Source organism: Centruroides vittatus, unplaced genomic scaffold, assembly GCF_030686945.1.
Source record: "Centruroides vittatus isolate TY-2023 unplaced genomic scaffold, ASM3068694v2 contig_854, whole genome shotgun sequence".
NCBI classification, from domain to species: Eukaryota; Metazoa; Arthropoda; class Arachnida; order Scorpiones; family Buthidae; genus Centruroides; species Centruroides vittatus.
Window position 1 is genome coordinate 2886397 of NW_027122558.1, and position 22420 is coordinate 2908816.

General features: G+C 31.3%; 1 protein-coding gene across 2 annotated transcripts in view; it reads right to left on the reverse strand.

The window, feature by feature from the left end:
• LOC136982613 (protein strawberry notch homolog 1-like) overlaps positions 1-22420 on the reverse strand; it is a 79225-nt gene that overhangs the window by 35529 nt on the left and 21276 nt on the right. For both annotated transcript variants that reach the window (XM_067279157.1, XM_067279158.1), the window contains exons 3-8: positions 11330-11593; positions 7602-7707; positions 4094-4303; positions 3885-3969; positions 3710-3800; positions 648-809 (exon numbers count right to left, since the gene is read on the reverse strand). In XM_067279157.1, coding sequence (XP_067135258.1) covers positions 648-809; positions 3710-3800; positions 3885-3969; positions 4094-4303; positions 7602-7707; positions 11330-11593 — 918 coding nt within the window. The remainder of the gene's footprint in view (positions 1-647; positions 810-3709; positions 3801-3884; positions 3970-4093; positions 4304-7601; positions 7708-11329; positions 11594-22420) is intronic.

Sequence of the window (22420 nt, forward strand, 5' to 3'; positions counted from 1 at the left end):
TGGAGCCGATAGAATTTCTAAGGACTTGGCCGAGTTTCAGAGAACTTTAAGGATTTCAAGATCTACAGAGAACTCTTCTCTTTGGGAACTTGCTGACCACCCTCTGCCTCTGGATCTCTCTGAGAACTCTAAACTTGATTTGTATGGAGTGAAACTTTTCGTTCAACTCCCTGATTACAAAAAATGGTTCTCCTTATTCGAACATGCTTAACCAATCAAAATGAAAAGCAAACAATAGCAAAAAAATGCCATTACTCCAAACTTACCAACTTCACTGCCACCTCATAAATGGTAATGGAATGTCAGAATTTGAATGAAAATGAAAAATGACAATACCCAATGAAAATAAAGCTACATTAATTATTTATTATTGGTTAATGACTGACTTCAAGGCTACCCCATGACCAACAAGAAAACTTCAGAATCTGCACAAAATTTAAATTTTACACATACAATAAATTGTTTTTAAGTCTGAAAGTTTGTAAGTAGGAGACTCCTATAAGTATTTTTAGAAACATATCTGTATCAGTTAAAATTTTTTATTATTTATAAAATTTTTTTTTACTGAAAGTACCTTACTATAAAGAATATAGAATAAAACAGTTATTTTTATAAATGTATTAACAAAAAAAAAAAAAAAAGGATACTACTCCATCAAAATCTTCTCCACACCAATGCAATAACTGCTTCAGTCGTGTATGATATTTTCCTCCAGACTGACTCTCTCCAATTAAAGATGAGTAAGTAGCAAATATGACACCTTTCTTCACACTACCATTCACTTTGGAAGATATCTTGGCATACTTAAACTAAAAAAAAAAAAAAAAAAAAAAAAAAAAAAAATTAAAAATTTTATCAATTTTTATAGACAGCATTATAATTTATTTACAGCACATTAAGTGTTTGTAAAATAAAAAGTAGAAATATAGAACAGAGAAAAAAAAAGTTGAATAGAAAGGCACAATGATAATGTTGAGTGAAAGGATAATGTCAAAATAAGAGAAAATTAAAACTAAACATTAAAAAAAAAAAAAAAAATTCAAAGCCAGTAGCTGGATCATTTTTGTTTATATTATATAAATAAAGTAATTTAAAAAAAGCATAAGATAAAACATATATGAACTTATAATTTAGCAGTGTTGTTATTAAACATAAGAGCATTTTAAATAAAGAAGTAAAAAATAAATCATTTATTTGTTTTAAAAATTTTACAATTTATATTTGTTTCTTACTAATTTCTCTTCTTTACTATTGTAATAACTTGCTAGAATTTTATAAATATTACATCTATCATTTTAGTCTTCCACTTATGTGTGTGTCATCAGATAAAACTGAAGGTCAGATAACCAAAGATAATTTAACAGAAACTGTAGTGCATTAGATAATATTGACATGACTTATTGATAAACATATCTATCAATTATCAACAAAGGATAGTGTCACAGAACTTCAATAGCATATATATTCAGAAATAAATTGTGTGTTTTTATAAGTGTCAAATTTATTTATTTAAACTGTAAAAATATCATTTTTCTGTAAAGTTATTACTTTACAATTTTTAAAGTATCATAGTATAGCACAATGCTGAATGGTTTGGCAATTTATTTCGTTTAAACTATAATGCCTAGAGTGCACTAGCAATGTTAGTTAATAAAATGAAATGCATTTATTTGAATACAAGCGCTCCACATTTTAATCACAATAACTAAAAAATTATAGCATTCACTGTTTTTTCAAGCAATGAAACTGTTGCTTTTCAAAACAGAAAACAAAAATATTCAATTGGACATAGCACACTAGTGATTGTTGATTTCCACTCATTTATGAGTTAGCAACTACATAATCACTAATACGCTAATTTTTACATTTGGAGTCAAAATTTTAAAAAAATACTTGTTAATGTGCATATGTTTATGTGTTATTTAACATATATTATTATTAAGGTCTGGATTTTTGGGTGCTGCACCCACTCGGTTTTTGAAAGGGACAGAGTGTAAAAAAGACAAACTAAGTCAGTTTTAGTGCAGTAGGCTCACTCATTGCCAAATCGTTTAGCACCCAAATCGCAAACCTGCCCCAAAATGGTGACTAGCACCCAAACTATATATTTTGCACCCAGCTCCCCCTTTTTTTACATTTTCAAAAAATATGTTGACAATTACCTCCCCCCTTTTTTTGCTGGTTTTTATTCATTCGAGGGGCAAAACAAGTTTGTTAAACTGAACCACATATGATGAGGAAGAAAATAAAATAATTAGCTGACTCTCTTATTTTGTTGATAGAAAAGGAGGTAAAGTGGAATTTTCTGGATTAAACAACTAAGCCTTAGGGTTGTTCTAACAATGTAAATAGATTCATTGAAAATCTGCAACACATGTTTTCTTTTCTAAGAAAAAAACAATCTAGAAAATTCTGTATTGAGGTCACCTTACCCTGCAACAGTTCTAATTTCTTTTGTTTGGTTTCGGTGACATTAGAAAATGGTAAAATTGTCCACTTCTAAACTGAACATTTTAGCAAATAAGTTTAAAGATGAAGGCATATGCACAGGCGAAAAAGTTCTTCACTGTTCCATTTGCGATTATGTGATTTTGATTGATGTGAAACACCATGAAACGAAAATCAGGCGACATGAGTTTGGAAAAGCATAGAGAAGGCAAACAAAAAAGGAGGAATTTCCAGCAGATATTTACGGGGGCCTTATTTCAAAGAGAAGAATCTTAGAAGGATAATAATACATTTTATGCAGATTTAACGACTGCTCTTCTGCAGTCAAATATACCCTTATATAAAATAAACAATCCATCCTTTAAGTCATTTTTTCAGAAATATACGGGAAAGCTTGTGCACTCAGAAAAAACTATGTGAAACCAGTTTATGATCAAACAACATCTAAAATCCTGGACATTGTTGGAGACAACCCTGTAGTGTTTATACTGGAAAAATCAATGGATTTCACAAAACAGTACGTGCTGAACGTTCTTGTTGCACAATTGACCGAATTCTATGCACAACCAATGTTGTTCAAAATGTACCAACTTGAAAATACGAACTCAACTACAGTGTTCCATGCTTTCAATGATGTTTGCATCAAGTTGTGACCAAATGGTGTCCAGGACGAAAAAGTTTGGCTTGTTGTTACAGATCAAGCATCTTACATATTGTCAGCATTCTTAAATTTGAAGTGCATCTACAACAACCTAAAAGTGACTTGTCTTGCCCATGCCCTATACTGAATATGTGAACGTATTCATGTAGAATATAGCAAGGCCAACAACTTCATTTCGAAAATAAAAATGGCCATCCAAACACTAGGGCAGTTCATTTCGAAAATGAACTGCCCTAGTTTAAATATAGTAGTACATTTTGGTTTTTGTCTTAATAATACAGCATTTAAAAGCACCCAAACTAGCACCCAAAACGAGAGAAAAAGAAAGTACCCAAATGAGCACCAATCCATTCTAAAAATGCACCCATAAATCCGGAACTTAATTATTATACAAATTAATATAAGAATAACTTAAAATTAAAGTAAAATCTGTTTATTTTTGGTTGCATGTTGCCCTATCTCTATTTACTCTATGTTAAGATGACCTCATTTAGTGCTGTTTCATTTAGCGCTTTGTTGTCTAGGAACACATCCCCCACATTAAGCAGGGTCTTACTGTATTTATTAAATAAAAATTTAAATATTAAAATTATGATTTACCTTATTCAAAGCATGAACTTCTATTTTGTTTGCACCTATATCTTTTAAGTCTCTTTCAGCATCATATTTCAAGTCATTGGATACACTTAACCTGTAACATAAACAAGTTTATAAGTTTTATAAAAATATATAAATATTTATTCATAAAAGTTCTACTTTCAAAACAAAATATTACCATAAAGCTCTTTTTCTTCCAAGTAAATAATTTTCATAAATAATTCCAGCCAAGGTTCTACCTTTTCCAACACCAGCACCATCACCTATATTTAATAAATAATTGTGGATTGTTTCTACTAATTTAAAATGATAAACATAAAAGCAATCATAGTTCAATCAATACTTTCAGCTTCTTTTTTAATAATAAAATAATCTAAAAATAATTACCTATAAGAAAACCAGCTCTAGTACCATTAGGCAAAAGTGTCTCATGTTGTTGACAGGCATATACTATAGATTCTAATTGTAAAGCTGAGAGCAAGCATCTATCAATTGCTTCTTCTGGAATGGACATCTTGTACCACACATCAGGTGGTTGTACACTAGATAAAGAATTTGTTTCAACAATTGGATCTGGATGGAATTCTCCAACTTTCACTGAAATAAATAAAAATTACCATTCATAAATACACTCAAAATTAAATATGTATATTAAATAAATAAAAGAAATTACTCATTTATTACAAAAAAATATATCTATTACATATAGATAGATCAGTATAAATACATAATACACACAAAATTATTATGATAAAATCTACAAAAAAAATATTTTATGACAACTATAACTTTTTGCTTGTTGGATTTAAATTAGTCACAATTCTCTAGTTTGTAGATTGTACATTTTGAAATAAAAGCATAAGCATTTCAACCTGTAAAGTCCATGATGCATCCTACAAGAAATTACTTGAAAATTGATCTCTTTAAAAATATATATATATTATATATATATTATAACAGACACCAAAAAGAAAAGGATATCGCCAGAGCTCAAAAACAGGAGAATCCAGATGAATAAATCTACTTGAGAAAAGATCTGCACACAAATGAGATGCAGACAAGTCTCCTCTACAAGTGCTGAAGTGACAAAAGGCCAAAGAGGAAAATTTCAGTCATTACAAATGTTTACAAAAGTGGTCAGCATCCCAACCAAAAAGTGAACACAATTTCTGCTGAAAGGAAGAAAATCCATTGTTTTCTCACAGGACAAGCTATGCAGTAATTCTTTACTTTGCTTTATATCATGTTATTCTTCACTGTTTTAATAACTAGCAATAGTCCAATCTTTAACAGTTCTAAGTATTAGATAGGGTTTATACAAAAACAAACTTTTTTATAAAACTGGTTTTCAAATCTCAACTTTTTTTTTATGAAACTGGTTAAAACCAGTTATCAAATTTTTACCCAAAAAAAGGAATAAGAGATATTTACAACTTATTTTAAAACTGTTTAATTTATTTAATATTTATAACATTTCAAGAATATAACAAAATATAATCGACCAATGTCTACACAAAACAAAACAAAAAAAAAAAAAAAGCTAAAATATCACATTAAAATATAAAATTTATTCCATACAAAACCATTAAGAAAAACAGATAACAATGAATGTCTACAAAATATTATTTTTCCTAAAAAAAATATGATTTTAGAAAGCAAAGAACATCTATAAATCTATTGCTCAACCATGTCCTTATTTTGCACACAAAATTACCAGAAATAGAAAAATCTCTCCCACTTGCTACTGAGCTGGGTTTAATTATCTTTAAAGCATTAAATAAATCTAAATTTTTAGTTCTTCTGTTTGTACCCTCTAATACTAAAAACTACTTCTTTAGTGTCCAAAGTCACCTTTTCAAGTTTTTGAAGATATTTATGTAATCAATCTCGCGTGACCCAATTTTCGGGGGGCTGTACTCCCTTTGCGAGTACAGCTCCCCTAAAATTGTAGAGGTATGGTTCCTTTGACTTTTTTGCTCCTATGGATATGCTCTACAGCTCTGATAAGGTCCCAACAGTCTCATCCAGAACTTGAATTGACCTGAATTGAATGCTTTTTAGGTGTAGGAGGATTTTTTGTTTTGTAGTTAGTTTTATGAAAAGTAGTATTTAATTATATTCCCGTTTTATGCCAGATATCATTTTATGTCTAAATGTTGATGTTTTTAATCAAATAATTAATTAATTTTATGTTTTAAGTGTAGGCTCAAAACCCGGTTTTCAAATTATGCAAATTTCTTCAAAAAAACTGGTTTATCAAAACTAACAAACCCTAGTACAGTAGAAAACCGAAAATTGGAATCAATTGGGGACTGGGGTTGTTCAGATTAGTGATTTGTTCCGATTACCGATTATGTACGAAAAAATACATTAACCTGTCCGATGTTCAAATTTTTCTCCGTTGCGTGTCGCTTCGTGTTGAATTTTCGTCTATTTTAAGCCTAACGAAAATTTTTATAATAATAATCGAAGCTATCGTATCGTTAAAAATTATTTCTGCATTTTGTACAAACAAAATAAATATATTGAAGAATATAAAAACATGAAAATTATACTTTAGAAGTAAATTTAGTATCAAAAACGTTCGATTGAGCACGACACAGTTCTGACTGAAAATCGTTCCGATTACCGGGGTTCCGATTAACGAGTCTCTACTGTATTAGAAGAAATATTAATATATAATTAATATTGTGCTTATAGACCAAACATAAAAAATACGACACAGTTTCTAAAAAAAAAAAAAAAAAAAAGAAAGAAATATTAAGCTTGTTTTAATCTTATAAAGGGAAAAGCTCCCTGCTTTGGCCAGTAATTCATTCCCCATGCCTTAGCAAGCACTCACAAGAGAGAAACTATTGCAGGTCTGGAAATTCAGACAAATGCAAACAGCATTATAAAAAAATACTGAAGTGAACTGACAAAAATCAAATGTCTTCAAGGTAGCAGACTGTTGAAAACAATGTAGATAGCCCATTTTTTTAAGAAGATACCCAAAAATTTCTGACGTTTCGTATGTAAATACTCTAATATTTCTATTATATTTGCCAATTATTAACATTTCAATAATATTTTTGTAAGTTTGATTATTTAAGGATCAAGATTATTTTTCTGCAGCAATTACAAAATATTCCATACTTTTATTCAGGGTAAATACATTTCTTTTCTAACAATCTTTTAAAAGAAATTTAATTTTACCTATTAATTTCTTAATGTTTATAGTTTTACCATCGAGAATAGTGATTTAAAATTAAAAGTATTTTTGTTTTATTTTCAATTATTTTTAAATTTTAATCTTTTTTTTAGATACACTGAAAAAATCTTGGGATAAATCAACTATTAGTACAAGAGTATTATTTCAAATAGTTAACTAATTTTAATTTTATTTTTTAAATAATGAAACTTAAAACTAATTATTTGAATTTTCATGAATGAATGCTAAATGTAAACAATATTGAAAAGGTACTGTTTTACTCTCCACTCTAATAGTTCAAAATGACAACTAATATTTCTTGTTGATAAATCTGCCTGCCATCTTTCAAATGAACCATAAATTTTCTTAATATGACGTCATTATCATTTTACATAAGCCATTAAAAATTTTCTTTAAAAACTCTAGAAAACTTTCTGGACAATCCAATATTTCTTGCTCATTATTTATAACCCTTCTATTAATGTATTCACTTGTAGTAATTTCAGGCCTCTATCACAACTCATCTAGACTTAAAAGCTGAAAGTCATCTTTGAATTTAACTATAACTATTAATTTCATATTTCATAAACTTTGAAAGACTTAAATAGATTCAGTTAATAATGAGTTTCAAATAATTTTCCTTAGTGACATCCAATGTTTATTTTTACTTTCTTAGATTTAATTTAAATTTTAAAAAATAATTACACTTGGAAGGTTTGTATTCAGCGTAAGTTTCAGCATGACCTAGTTCCTCTTCCTCTTCATCACCTTCTTCAGTTTCAACAGTTTGTGTTCTCATCATACCATCAGGCTAATAAAAAAATTATAAATCATTGTATATTTTCTAACTTACAATAAGAAATGTTTATAAACTTAGATTACTAAAAATTTAGATGAAAAATACATCTAAATTAATATACACTTATAGCAGAAATTAAAAAAAAAAAATAAAGCAGATACACCCAATTGTTTTTACACTAATTTTGTAACAACAGGATCTGGAAAAACACACCACCAATTATTTTTCATATTATTTGTTTCATAGAACATTTTGTTAAATTAAACCTTTTATAAATCTCCATTAGATTTTAAGAAAATAATTTACTTTCTTTTCTATTTACAAAAAAGAAAAAAAAAAAAAAGCATTCTTAGAATTTGTATTTAAGGCTGCCACACACTTAGTAAATATTAAGATTTGAATGCTTTTTTATGGCTTATTTGAACTTGTGCAATGACAGTCTTTCATTCTGATTTTATCCTGTTATTGAAGCGGTCAGAAAAAATTTAGTTCAAAGCTTGACAATTGTTTGTATGACTGCATCTTTTCTAATTTCTTTCAATATGGGGTCCATCAATGGACAAGTGAAGAGTCACCACTGAACATCAGTAGTTGGTCTTGGGTTCATACCTGACCAACAAACTGGTTGTAAGAAGTTTCACAGGTTTTCAACATGTATCTAACACCTAAATAAGGATTAGTTTCTCATAGGAAAACCTCTCAAGAGAGACTTCCTTCTTGACTTGGGTGTAGATCATGAAGCAACCTAGGATCAGAAACAAAAATTGGCAGAGCTATGGCCCACTAAAAATTTGGATGCACCTGTGCTGATAAGAAATCACCACCATGCTTCTCCATTTACCTTCTCTGTTTCATTGTGTATATGTAGTATTGGAATAATAAATACTAGTTATGGTACATACAATTCTTTGATATTTTCTGTGTATTTACAATAAATATTTCAAGTGGCAACTGTCTACTTCATTATACAGGATACAACAATGAACCACATTGTCTTATTCTCTTGAGTGCTTGTTGTTTTTGATAGTATCAAAAGCTAAAATGATAGATAATTTTTCCCATATCTGACATCCGGTCGAATTCAATCAATGCAGAATAATTTTTCTATGTCATTTGATGTTAAAAGCTACAAGAATTTTGGTATTTAATTGAAAAAATTGAATAAAATAAAATTAAAAATTAAATTTGAGCTAATAAAATAAATTTATTGAATTTTGCTGGTAAGTTATAAATGTCCCTCCTCTAATTTATTAAGTAAAATTACAATATTTTGTTTAAACACACACTATTATATTAATTTATTTATTGTATCACCTTTACTGGTTTTTAGGTTTGGAAATCAATCTTCCATTTTTCCATATATAGACATCTTTTTAATGGTTTTTCAGCAATTTATCTACCAAGTAGAAACAAAATTGGGTGTATCTATGCATTACATTAGTTTCATTTATTTTTACTTCCTATCTATCTATTAGTGTCAAACTCTGAAAAATTCAAAGAAATAACTTAATATGTGTAGTTTCATTTTGTTTTCGTTTATAGTACAGTAGAGCATCGATTATCCGACTTAATTGGGGACTGGGGTTGGTCGGATAACTGAAAAGCTGGATAACCGAAAAGTATGAAAAAATACATTATTAGTATAGTGTATTAGACCTGGTTTAAATACTAGCCTCCCTTTCATGGTCGTGTCAGTGCTGCCAGCTAAAACATGCAAAAATTTAACAAAAATAATATTAAAGTAGCCAAGACATAACCAAATATTGTAGCGCCACATCACTAGCGGACATTTGAATTTGCCGACTAGAACGCGGTCGGTTAATCGATGCTCTACTGTATTTTCAAGATCACGTAATTATAGCTCAATGAAATTGTTTATTTAATGATTTCCATGGAAAGAAAAACATCAAACAAAAGTATCCAAATTTATCAAATGTTAAATCAGCTAGGAATAAATGAGAAAATACAGTTAGAGCAATTTTGAATATAGAAATTCCTTTCAAGGTTTTAGAAAGAAGTAAATCTGAACATGGATGAAGAAGAATGTTACTGATGTTAGTAAACTGCCATGTAAATCCATCTTGCCTTCTTTCCAAAATGGGGAGTTATGATTTAGAAGATACTATACAATTTTGTTTCAAGATAAATGCAATTTAAGCTTATTTTATAAAGTTGTTATACAAGTAATTTAAATATTAAATTTTGTTTCCTGTTTTTTCAGGAGTAAAGATATAGTTCCACAAGCTAATGAAAGAGTAAATGTCAGGAATTGCAAAGGAATAAATGCTAATTTATTGGTTGTTTCATTAAGCAGCAATCTAATTAATTTTCAGTTGGTTTTAACCTACATTATAGAAAAGTGTAAAGCAGATACAGTACTGAACATTAGCATTAACAGTTTTAGAACAATCTATAAATCAAGATTTTATGATATAATTTTGATTGCCTTCCTTTTCAACAAAGCTTCTTACATGATTGCTGCTGGAAAGAGATTATCTGCAGTTTGTGTGCACCTAATGGTCTTATGTATTGCATCTTTCAACTAAAATTTGTATTTCAATGCAAATACAGTCTAACTTGGTTATAACGTCATCGGATGTAATGACAACCCTAATGTAACGTCAAATTTTTATCGGTCCCATGACTTTACTATACTAGATAATGTTAAAAAACCCGCTTGTAATGACATAAAACCCTGTTTTAACATCATATTTGAAGCACTCCCAAATTTACAAAATTAGATTACAAATTTTATTTCACAAATAAAATACTACGTGTTTAATCCTAGGGTCAGAGTCCACTTCCTAAAATGACTGTGGGTGGTACTCTCACCACCTGACTTCAGTGGGGTGAGGTTTGCTACACTTTTGACAACGTGACGATTGGTTATTATGTACTCATTTTTAAATTATTTTATGCTAAATTGTTAAATATTCTATTATTTTTAATATAACATATTACATTAACTAGTTTATAAAGAAATAATTGAATTATTTTTAATTGGCATACATTAGTTTAACCTTTTGTTGCCTTTTGATTCGACATTATTCTCAAAACCGGAAGTTCCGCCATTACTGAAACTTATGACAAATAGAAATTTCTTATAAAAGGTAATTTTTGAAATTTTTAATTACATCAATGTAAACTTAGACATAATAATATAAATAAAGTTGTTTAAACATGCAGTTTGCATTTTTATACATATGATAATAAATTTATTATAATAATAATAGACTCCGCAGATAACGACACTTGGTTATAATGTCAAAAAATTGCCGGTCCCATGGATGACGTTATAAATGAGTTAGACTGTATATTGATCAATACAAAGCAAACATGAAAATAGCACTTGCAAATGTCTACATCAACAGCAAGAGTAATTGGACATTCTAGAAAATTTAGGTTTTTCTTTTGGTTACCCCATGTTCCGGTTATTACTAGATGGAAACATGGTTGGAGACAGCAGCAGATAAGGAACAATTAAGCAAGATGTACTGTACAACTACTATTCTGCAATAAAGGATTTGAAAGAGTTCATCGATACTGAAGGAGTCAAAACTAATCTGAAAAAGATAACTAAAATATCACAGACTTTGTAGTTCTTTAATAATCTATTTATTTAAAATATACTTACTGTAAAAACATTAAATGGTGCTGTACCATTCATCCATAATTTTGTCATATCTTCATTAAGCAATGTTGGATGATTTATTTGGCCATTGCCATTAATAAAAGAATTGTATGACATACTTGTACCAGCCAGAAGTTGTGGATTTATATTTCCCATATTATTAGTCATATTAAAAAACGTTTTGCTATCCATAAAAGGTAGTCTTGATTGGTCTACCATATTCATCCATGGAGGAAATCGACCAGCAGGTGAATGCATAAACTGTTGCTGAAAAAATCAAATTAATAAAAATTATTACATCATATAAATATTTGATTAAGTTACTTCCTTAAAAATTTATAAAATAACTAAAATCTTATATTATTAAATATAGTAAAAACCATAATTTTTTACCAATATATTAACAGATTCTCCAAAAACACTAATAATTATGGATTTAGTATTGAAAATTTAATAAAATTGGTCAATGTTTAATTGTGTTTATTTAAAAAGATTAATTTAAGAAAATATAAAATTGTATTTTCTATAATATTCTGAATAATAATAAATAGAAATCAACCATAAAAATTATTTTAACATAACAGAAGGGTTATAAGTACAAAATTAGCTAATCTTAATGTTTGTTCTTACTTTTTGCCCAGGTAATGCCAGGCTTACCTGCTAGTTAATAATAAACTAAACAATAGCTATAAATAATCAGGCTTTCACTATTGTCAATAATTAGATATTAACTAATTTGACATTAGAGTCAGATGTTAGGCATCATCTCTTATCAATATTAATAATAATAATAATAATGTAGTATCTTATAATATAATTGAGATGGGTTGATGATGATGATAATGATAAGTGCAGAGCCCAAATGGTTAGGAGTTGAAAGTTGAAATTTGGTATATAGTTAGGGTATGTCATGAGAACGTACACTAAGAAGGGATTTTTCGAAATTCCCTATGGGGGAGAGGGACAGGATTAAGGCTTATCCTAAGAAACAGCTTCTATTGTACTATTTTAGATGCAACTTTTTATTTTTAACTGTGCTTTAGTAGGGTATGCCATGAGAATGCATCCTAATAAAAACTTTTTTGAAATCCTCCATAGAGAAGAGGTAAAGGGTGAAGGATTAACTTGAAGAACTTGGCTTCTATTGTACTATTTTAGATACAGTTTTTTGCGTTTTAGTAGGGTATACCATGAAAATGCACATTAAGAAGGAATTTTTGGAAATTCAACTCTCCCAGGGAAAAGGAGGAGAGAGTTAGTTTTATTCAGTATAAAGTATAAATAATAAAAAAGGAAAGTAAATAGTGGCACATATACAGTAGAGAGTCGTTAATCGGAACGATTTTCAGTCGGACTGTGTCGTGCTCAATCGAACGTTTTTGATACTAGATTTACTTCTAAAGTATAATTTTCATGTTTTTATATTCTTCAATATATTTATTTTGTTTGTACAAAATAAAAAAATAATTTTTAACGATACAATAGCCTCGATTATTATTATAAAAATTTTCGTTAGGCTTAAAATAGATGAAAATTCAACACGAAGCGGCACACAATGGAGAAAAATTCAACAGGAAGCGACACGCAACGGAGAAAAATTTGAACATCGGACAGGTTAATATATTTTTTCGTACATAATCGGTAATCTGAACAAATCACTAATCTGAACAACCCCAGTCCCCAATTGATTTGGATTAACGACTCTCTACTGTAGTATACATTTTGGAAATTAATAAATATTTTAATCATTTCTACTGTTCAGGTACCCAAAAACAATAAATCCAAAATAAACGAATTTGAACAAATATTTGAATTCATTTCAAATTCGAAATATAATGTTCCAAACAAGTTTTCTTAGATTTTAGAATTTAAAATTAATCATTTTATTCAAGTAAGGTTATCATAGTTTTTGCACCTGGTGAAAATGGGCTATAATTTTTGCACCCAGTGAAAGATCAACTAAAATCTAATAATCTTAATCTTTGCTATTGTTACTTTCTGCCTGAGCAATGCCGGGCTCATCTGCTAGTTTATTAAATAATTTTAAAATAGTATGAAAGAAAAGAATTGGAAAAGAGGAGGATTTAAACCTGCAACTCTCGCTTACCATGCAGTTACATTGTCAGTTATGCAGACATACTTTATTCTTGATACAACCATCCATGGTTATATTTTTATAACTATTAATTCTAATAAGAGTGGCACCTAACACCTACTTATATTACCAAATCACCAGATATTTCCACAGATAAGACAACCTTCAGTTAAGACAAGGTATAAATTTTCATCAAAGTTTTATAGTTTTAGCATATATGCCCTCAAAATATCTCAAAAACAGGGTAATTGAAAATATACCACTCACCAAACCATCACAAGTTCATGTCACAAAAAAAATTCTTACAAACATTTTCGTAAGAATTATGTAATCAATCCGAACTTTTAAAAAACATTCTGTTTTACTGGCTGTTTGTTTGATATCGTTGAGACCTGAGGATGTCTATTTCTCATAGACGAAAACATTTGTAAGAATTTTTTTTTTTGTGACATGAACTTGTGATGGTTTGGTGGGTGGTACATATATCTATCCTATAAGACGACCCCCAAACTATCAACAGCCTATGAATTTAGTTTAGATCAGCGATCGTCATCTGGATAATAACATTGTACAGCATATACAGAATTATGTCCTATTCATAATTTTTCGAATGAACAAATTTTATTTTCTTGCATCCGGCAGCACTACCTTCCAATTGTTGCAAACATTTGCACTGATTCGAGCATTCAGGTAATGACCTTGACTATTCACAAAAATGTCATATGGGCTATTCTATTTTGTGCACATATCCTACTATCTACTAGTAAATAATTACGGTTTGTCTGTTTTTTATAATGATTTTAATTTATATAAATTTCAATTAATTTTTTGTATCTATCCTATAAGATGACTGTGGATTTTGGGGGCCTTTTTTTTATGATTTAACTATCGTTTTATGTGCGGAAATATATGGTACTTAATATCTAATTATTAATAGTAGCAAAAAATAGCTCAGTTAATTACAGTGATTGATTGGTTTATTATTAATGCATTGGGCCTAGTGATGTTTATATATACAGTCAAACCTGTTTTTATGCGCTCTTTTTATTTGTGCGATTTTTTTAATGCGAATTTTTAATTTGTGCGGTATAGTTGGCGACTAGTCTCGTGCGATTCGTCATGTCTTACGTTGACTTATTATAGCTAAATAAACTTATTATAGCATAAATGCACTTATTATAGTAATATTATTGCATGAATATGCGAAAAATGACATAATTTACTTTTTAAGTCAACAAAACACCACCTGGACAAAAATATGTAAAACAGACGATAGACCAGACGATGCAGTCAAGTGCTGACATCTGTTGTCAATAAATTCTATTTCGTACGGTTTTGAGTTATTTTCTATGTGAGACTTTTTTTATGCGGTCCCTGTTGACCGCATTAAAAAAAATATTTTTTAATTGTGTCGCGAAAACTATTATTTACAGCCATTCGTGAAGTTTCGTGAGATTTTTTATACGTTTTTTTTAATGCGGTCCCTATCCCCCACATAAAAACAGGTTTGACTGTATATAAAATCTGCATAGGTAATTTCATCTATGATTCCCTGACCAATTATGACATTGTTCCCTGACCTATTAAGGTCTCTTCATTTTCCCTCTGCATTATGTAATATTTGGCCAAGTTTATTTAAGCCTGTTTTGCACACACAGTTTATATAACTTATATTTCATGATTTTATTTAAATAAGAAAAAGACCCATGTCATGTTGTAAAATTGAATTTTATTAGAATGAGGAAGCGGGAAATTCAGAATAATTTAAACAGAATAAATCATGCACTCTGTGAGAGGAAAAAAATTGCTTATCATGTGCTATTTCTGATCTATCGTGGACTCATTCAAGGTTATTACATTTCTTCCCACCCTCCTTGAAACTTATAATGGGAGTGGCAGAGTTTTGATGGGAAAGTGGGTTGTGTCGATGGAGTTTTTGAAAACCCAACTTTAACTCTATGATGATATTTTGATATACTTCAGAAAACTATGAACTTCCAAAACTCCATGAGCCATCTGAAGATAAAAATTTGCAGTTAGAGAGAGAGAGAAAAGACATATTACAGATCATCAATCTGTCAAAATTGGCAGGATTATTATCTTCACATACTGTATGTGGCCAGCAGTGAAGAATAGTTCATAGAAGATGTGACAGTTCATAGTGACTTTTCTTCTGTGCCCATGGATTCCAGTATGTGCAGTTTCTCGTGCAGAATGGAAAACTTACTTCTGGAATACAGTTGTTTGAGAACACCATGTTCTGTTCCTAGCTTTTAGAAAATGCTCTTGACATTCATGACAACAGCAAGAGTGCTTCTTGGACCTCTGTCAACATCTGATACCGATGCATACACCAGATATCTCCAACTTTTGCTGATGGGAATTTTGCATCTGAATTTTTAAGCATCTTTGCACCTCGAGCTTGCAAACTAACATGAACTGCTGACCTCTTCCTGATTTCTTGTTTATTATAGCTTGCAATAATTATCCCTCCATACCCTTTGTCTGCTTCATTACTTATTCTACAAATTGCAGAACATCTTTGCCATAGAATCCACAAGAATGGGCTAAACTACACTCTTTTTCACACACTACACAGAATCTTTTTGCATTGTTATTGTCAGGCAACCAGTCTGGATTTTCTGATGGTTCCACTGCCACAGCATCAGTTTCATTTCTGGAGGTAATCCATGCATTTATAGCATCCTCAATTTTTTGTTTGATGTTCTCAAGGTCATTGTCTGTAAGAAAGTTATCAACAACTTCTATGAGCAGATTTGAGGTATTCTACCCCATTTTGCTTTGCAGCCAACCATGGCCCATATGGCAGACTGCTGAATGCCTTGGTGAAAAGAAAAGTTTTTCATGTCTGAATAAATCGGAGACCCTCAAGCCCAATGTGTTGATTCATTTGTCTGCATCTATGTAATCATAAGGGTTACTTTACATGCCTACAAGATCTACCTGGCATCTTGAGTTAAATTCTTTAAATATCAAAGATTTAGAAATTAGATCTTTATTAAAATTTGACAATTTGGTCTGACATGGCTTGCATAAGTGAAGATACAATGTAACAACTTCTTTGGTGACATTTTTGTGCGTAGTTTGTAGCTCCTTTTCCATCCGTGTACAATCTCCACATCCAATTTTCAGCAGGTATCATGTAGTAAGTCAAATAATTCTTTTGTATGCATATAGTACAAAATATTGCTATTGTCTCCTGTTACTGGCACAATAAGTTTTTATTTGCTGTCAACTTCAATGACATCATATTCTCTTAGTCAACAATAGTTAGCATCTTCTTTTTTCTGCTTTGCTTAAGACTGATTAACATCTTCAACAGAAATGTTGTATTTTTCTCTGGTGAGGATCCCGCTATTATTTGCTTTCTCTTGCAACAGCATATTCAAAGTATCCGAAAACCTGGTTTTCATATCAAATGTTGGTTCCACGTTTATGTGTACTCCAACATATTTGTCCTGTCAGAAGCAGTCATGGGACAGCATATGAAATAACAATTATAAATATTTGAAATTAAAATAATGAAATACCATTACATGAGACACAGTCCCAGTAAATTGTATTCTGTTGCTGATTTAGCATGTTCCTTTAACCTACTGGATGTTCAAATAGATATATTAATAAATGTAATAACAAAAAAAAAAAAAAATTATATCTCAAAAGTTAGTTTTAATATAAAAATTATAACGACTAGCAACATCTAGTTTCAACGATGTTCTGATGCTAAAACAAGATATCTCAGGTCAACCGATTGAAGTCAGAGGTCACGACCCTGAGATATGTCAAGAATAACACAGAACAGGTTAAAGAAAATGTGTTATAGCAAACAATGCTTTATTAACCTCAGCACAATTACTATATGCTTCTTCCAGCAATGTGTGTCATCACATGTACCTCACAACTCGTGTTATACGTGCTCTATGTCTTAACTTTTGAACTGAAAGCATTCATATAGAATACTGTAGAAATATGAGGAAAACAGTACTCACAATGAAACTGCTATGTCAGAACAATAAGAACAAATCAGAGGCAGAACCTTCTCTGAAAAACAGCAGACATACAAAATATTATCATCACAGCATGGCACCTTTCTTGTAGGCATATGCATGCCACCATCACACCAGAAGCAATAGATATGCTGCCTACCAGACAGTATTGCATCAGCACATCAAATTTTGGCCAAGGATTTCCCACCACTTTGTGAAATGGCTGTCCAAAAGTAGCATACACATTGGTCATTTCAAGTACAGTACATTGGACCATGGCCACTGCTCTTGGCCTGAGTGCAAAATGGCCTGACAATTCAGGAATTGACCCAACTTTGGGCTTTGGCAATAACAGATATACTATTCTTCTACTTTTTGATACAGGAATAAGAGAAACTTGCTTTCTGAATGTGTTTTATATATGAAAATCTTATATATAAAATTCTCGTGTCACAATGTTAGTTACCTTACTCCTCCGAAACGGCTTTACCGATTTTTACCAAATTTTATATGCATACTCAGTAGGTCTGAGAATCGGCTACTATCTATTTTTCATACCCCTACACCATTTCCTTCCTTTCAAAAATATATTTATATATGGATTAAGGCTTTTATGTCCAACAGATGGCGCTACCTTCCGACAACCTAAGTTTGCTTTTCTGTGAGAATGGACTGAAGCAGATCATTTTCTATCTATCTATATAAATAAAATATTTAATATAACGTATAATACGTATAATATAAGTATAACGTATAATATAAGTATAAATAAAATATAACGTTCGTTTGTTCCTACCGATTCCTTTGAAATTTTGACACAACGTTGCATTCGAATACGCACGTGTTTTTATATAATATAAATGTCGAAATTCCCCCCAGTGGGGGGAGATGGATGGGATTATGGCTTACTGTGAAGAACTCGGCTTCTATTATACTATTTTACATGCGGTTTTTTGCGTTTTTAATTGTGTTTTAATAGGTTACGTCAACAGAATATACACTAAAAAGGGATTTTTCGATATTCCCCAGCGGGAAAAGTGACGGGATTAAGGCTTACTGTGAAGAACTCGGCTTTTATTATACTATTTTAGATTGCGTTTTAATAGGGTATGTCAAGAGAATGTACACTAAGAAGGGATTTTTTGAAATTCCCCCCACGGGGGAAGTGTTATACATTTATAATAGATACATTTTGAGCCACAACAACGCGTGGCCGGGTCAGCTAGTATTTATATATTGACATGAAGTCTTTACCAAGCAATTTTTTTTGTTCAACAAACAATCATGTGTAAATTGAGAAATTTTTGACAGAAATAAACTGTACATTTTGAGATTTCTGATCTTGCATAACTTTGCCACATCATACCAGTCTCATAAATGTAAATTTATATTAGCAACCACAGAAATTGTATCGCACATGATATACAATTGCTGCCATAAAAATTAGTGCACCAAGAAGTTGTCGGAATCAAACAAAATTGTATATGTGTGAGTGTACCAGTGATATAAGTAACTGTTACAAAATGAAAGCAAAAGAATCATCTATTGCAGAAATAACTACAAATGAAAGGAAGTTCTAGTATCCTGTTGGGCCACCTCTAGTGTGAATACATGATGTGATATGGGTGGGCAAGAAGGCTAATAAGTGCTATATGGTGTCTTGCAGCATCTCAGTCCACAGTTGCTGCAAGCAGTCCTCTAGTTCGACCAACTCTTAGGCTGTCCAACTTGGCATACCAGGAAAGTGTGGCAATATGGTGGAGGCAGTCCTGTGGCACCCTTGCTGTGTGATTGAGCATTGTCCTGTTGGAAAATGGCTCTTGGGAACCTTGCCATGAAGCAACATGGGGCAGGATGTCTCTAACCTACCACTTGGCTGACATGGTCCCTTGGATTACTACTAAAAGAGACTGGCTGTCATATGTGATGGCATCTCAGACCATCACACTATCTGTGGAGGCGATGTTCTGCTGTAAAGCGTAGGCAAGATTGAGGCATCCACCACGAGGCCTCCAGATACAAATATGAGAATTCAGACTTTAAGAAACAACGTAACTTCTTAATAATAACTTTGTCAAATATCTGTCAACTTTCACATCTGGGAGTATATCTTCCTTTAAGTTCTTGATGTCGAAAAAGCTGCTTTCCCGTAATCTTCTGACCTGCTGTCCTGAATCTGACATTTTAATATAACAACTAGCAGCCAGTTCATCCAGGAGTAAAAGTTGTCACCAATTTTTCCACGACACAAGAAGTCATTGCCGGTCTCTCAATAGCTAAAGTTGTAGCATGTTCTTCCAACTGTTTAGTCATATCAGTACCAATCCTACTCACGAATATTTCATCTACTTTGCACGACTCTAAACGAATATTTCATCTACTTTGCCCATGGATACTTCATCAACTACAATTACACCTTTGAAGGCAAACTATCTGTGATTCAGAACTTTCCTGAACAATCCTGAATGAGACAAATTCCCTCTAGTCAAGGTGATGGTAGGTGGTGTCAATGATAGCATAGGTAATGGATGCTGCGATACCAAGATGCCTTGAAATGGTAGACAGACAGACACAAGGAAGTGTAATGATGGCAACACCCATGTCTGGATTGTTGTCTGCCATCCAGACATGGGTGTTGCCATCAAATACATGTTTGTCGGAGGATAAGGCAGGTCTCCTTGGCTAGTAATCTGTTGAGGACATCCTGAGCCTGGGAACAGCATGTGTGAACTCTCTCTCATCCACTAGTCCCAACACCTCCTCACAATGTTGTCAGAATGGCATAGGTGGCAGACTATTTGGCAAAATGACCACTTGGCTACTCTCAATCCAACTATCCTTCCACTTTCAAACTTAGTTAGTTGTTCATGTGGTCTTTGTGACATAGAGGCATCTCTAGTGATAAAGCATTTCTCTGCAACAGGTAAACTACAGACAGAATGCTTTTGCACACTTTTTTTTTAGGCAATGGAGGATGCATTTTAATGTCCTCTGCTGGCATTATGCAATGAACCACCACACTATAACTCTAATCATTTCCATATCTGCTTGAGATTTATCTGCATGTCAAGTTTCACAGTGATATGACAATTCCTTTTGGTGCACTAATTTTTATGGCAAAGAGTGTATACCAAAAAGCATTAAAAAGTTATGCAAAGTAGTAAATTTAACTTATGACTTCAATTTGTAATGATAATATATGTAGTACTGAGAAGTAACCAAGAAGAATAAAAAAAAATGCAATTTATTATATATAAAGCTACATTGAACTTAATGGTAAAATTTGGAAATATCACAAAAGCTATTTTTACTTTTTTCTTATTTCTTATTCAGTAGAGAATGAGTTGCACTCATTCTCACATTTGTATTCAAAGTGAAGTTGGAATGATTGACTAACATGAATGCACTTATCAGGGAATACATCATACTTTTCATTAAGTTGCGACATAACTGCAGTCACCATCATGGCATAGTCATTTGATATTGTATCCAAACAAACTTATTTTATTATTATTGAGTGGTTGTAAATCAAATGTGAATTGTGACATCTAAGCTAACAAAATCATTCACAATGGCTAATGGAAAACATTTAATGGAGTTTCTGAATAAATTTCTTCAAGCATTTTATCAAGTTTGTGTTACCAAACTACAGTAGAGCGTCGATAAGTGGAACCAATTGGGGACTGGGGTTCTTCTAGTTAATGATTTGTTCCAGTTTCCGACTTTGTACGAAAAAATACATTAACCTGTCCAATGTTCAAATTTTTCTCCGTTGCATATCGCTTCCTGTTGAATTTTTCTCCGTTGTGTGTCACTTCGTGTTGAATTTTTGTCGATTTTAAGCCTGACGAAAATTTTTATAATAATCATCGAGGCTATCGTATCATTAAAAATTATTTCTGCATTTTGTACAAACAAAATAAATATATTAAAGAATATAAAAAACATGAAAATTATACTTTAGAAGTAAATTTAGTATCAAAAACATTCAATTCAGCACGACACAGTCCGACTGAAAATCGTTCCACTTTCCGGCCATTCCACTTATCGACGCTCTACTGTAATATATTCCTGCAGTTGCTGTTTATTTTCAGACTTCTTCTCTGCAGTTTTTGTGCCAATAACATGCCATCAGTTCTCAATAGGATTGAAATTAGGCCAGCTTGCAGCATAAGCATTTGATCTGGCCCTCATGTAGGAAATTTTTTGCTTAAACTACATTTTCTAAGTCAGTTTAAGTGACAATAATGCTAATACTGTGAAGAAATAATACATTATACTTTACTCACCATCTTGGAACACAGTTATCCTGAAAATTCAAACTTTTGTTTCATGAAATTGTCCCTTGATTGTTGAAATTAGCTTGGCAGATAAGATGATTTTTGTAGCACATTGCATTCATGGACCTATGTGTAGTCTGCCAACACCTTTACGAAATAAACATTCCCACATCATTATTATTAACTTTACTGTCTGCATCAAGCAAACATTGTCATAGGCCTTCTCTTTCCTATGCCAAACACAAGGTTTGCCTCCACATTTGTGCATGTCAAATTTGAATTTATCCAAAAAATACAAGAATCTCACTGTCAATACTCCAATTTGCATGCTGTTAAAACCAGGTAACTCAGTGTCTGAACTTTTTACTTGTCAGTAATGCTTCTTATGTAGATGAGAGGCTTTTAAATCTATATTGCACAAATCAGACACTTGTTTTCATGCCTATCGGCTCTATGCATTTCACTTTCAGTATGGAAGAACTAGAAATGTTTTCACAGGCTAAGACCTCCAGCAACCAATTCTGACATTGAATATTCACACGTATATTACCTGATTCAGCTTTTCTTTCAATGTTACCATGTTCACATCTCTTTAACAAATATACAATTTTTGATTCATGACAAGGCACTCTCTGAGCTATTTTATGAAATAACAAACCTTAAACATTCAAAGCAAAAATTATAGACTTTATATAGTTTGCTTTATGCAGTG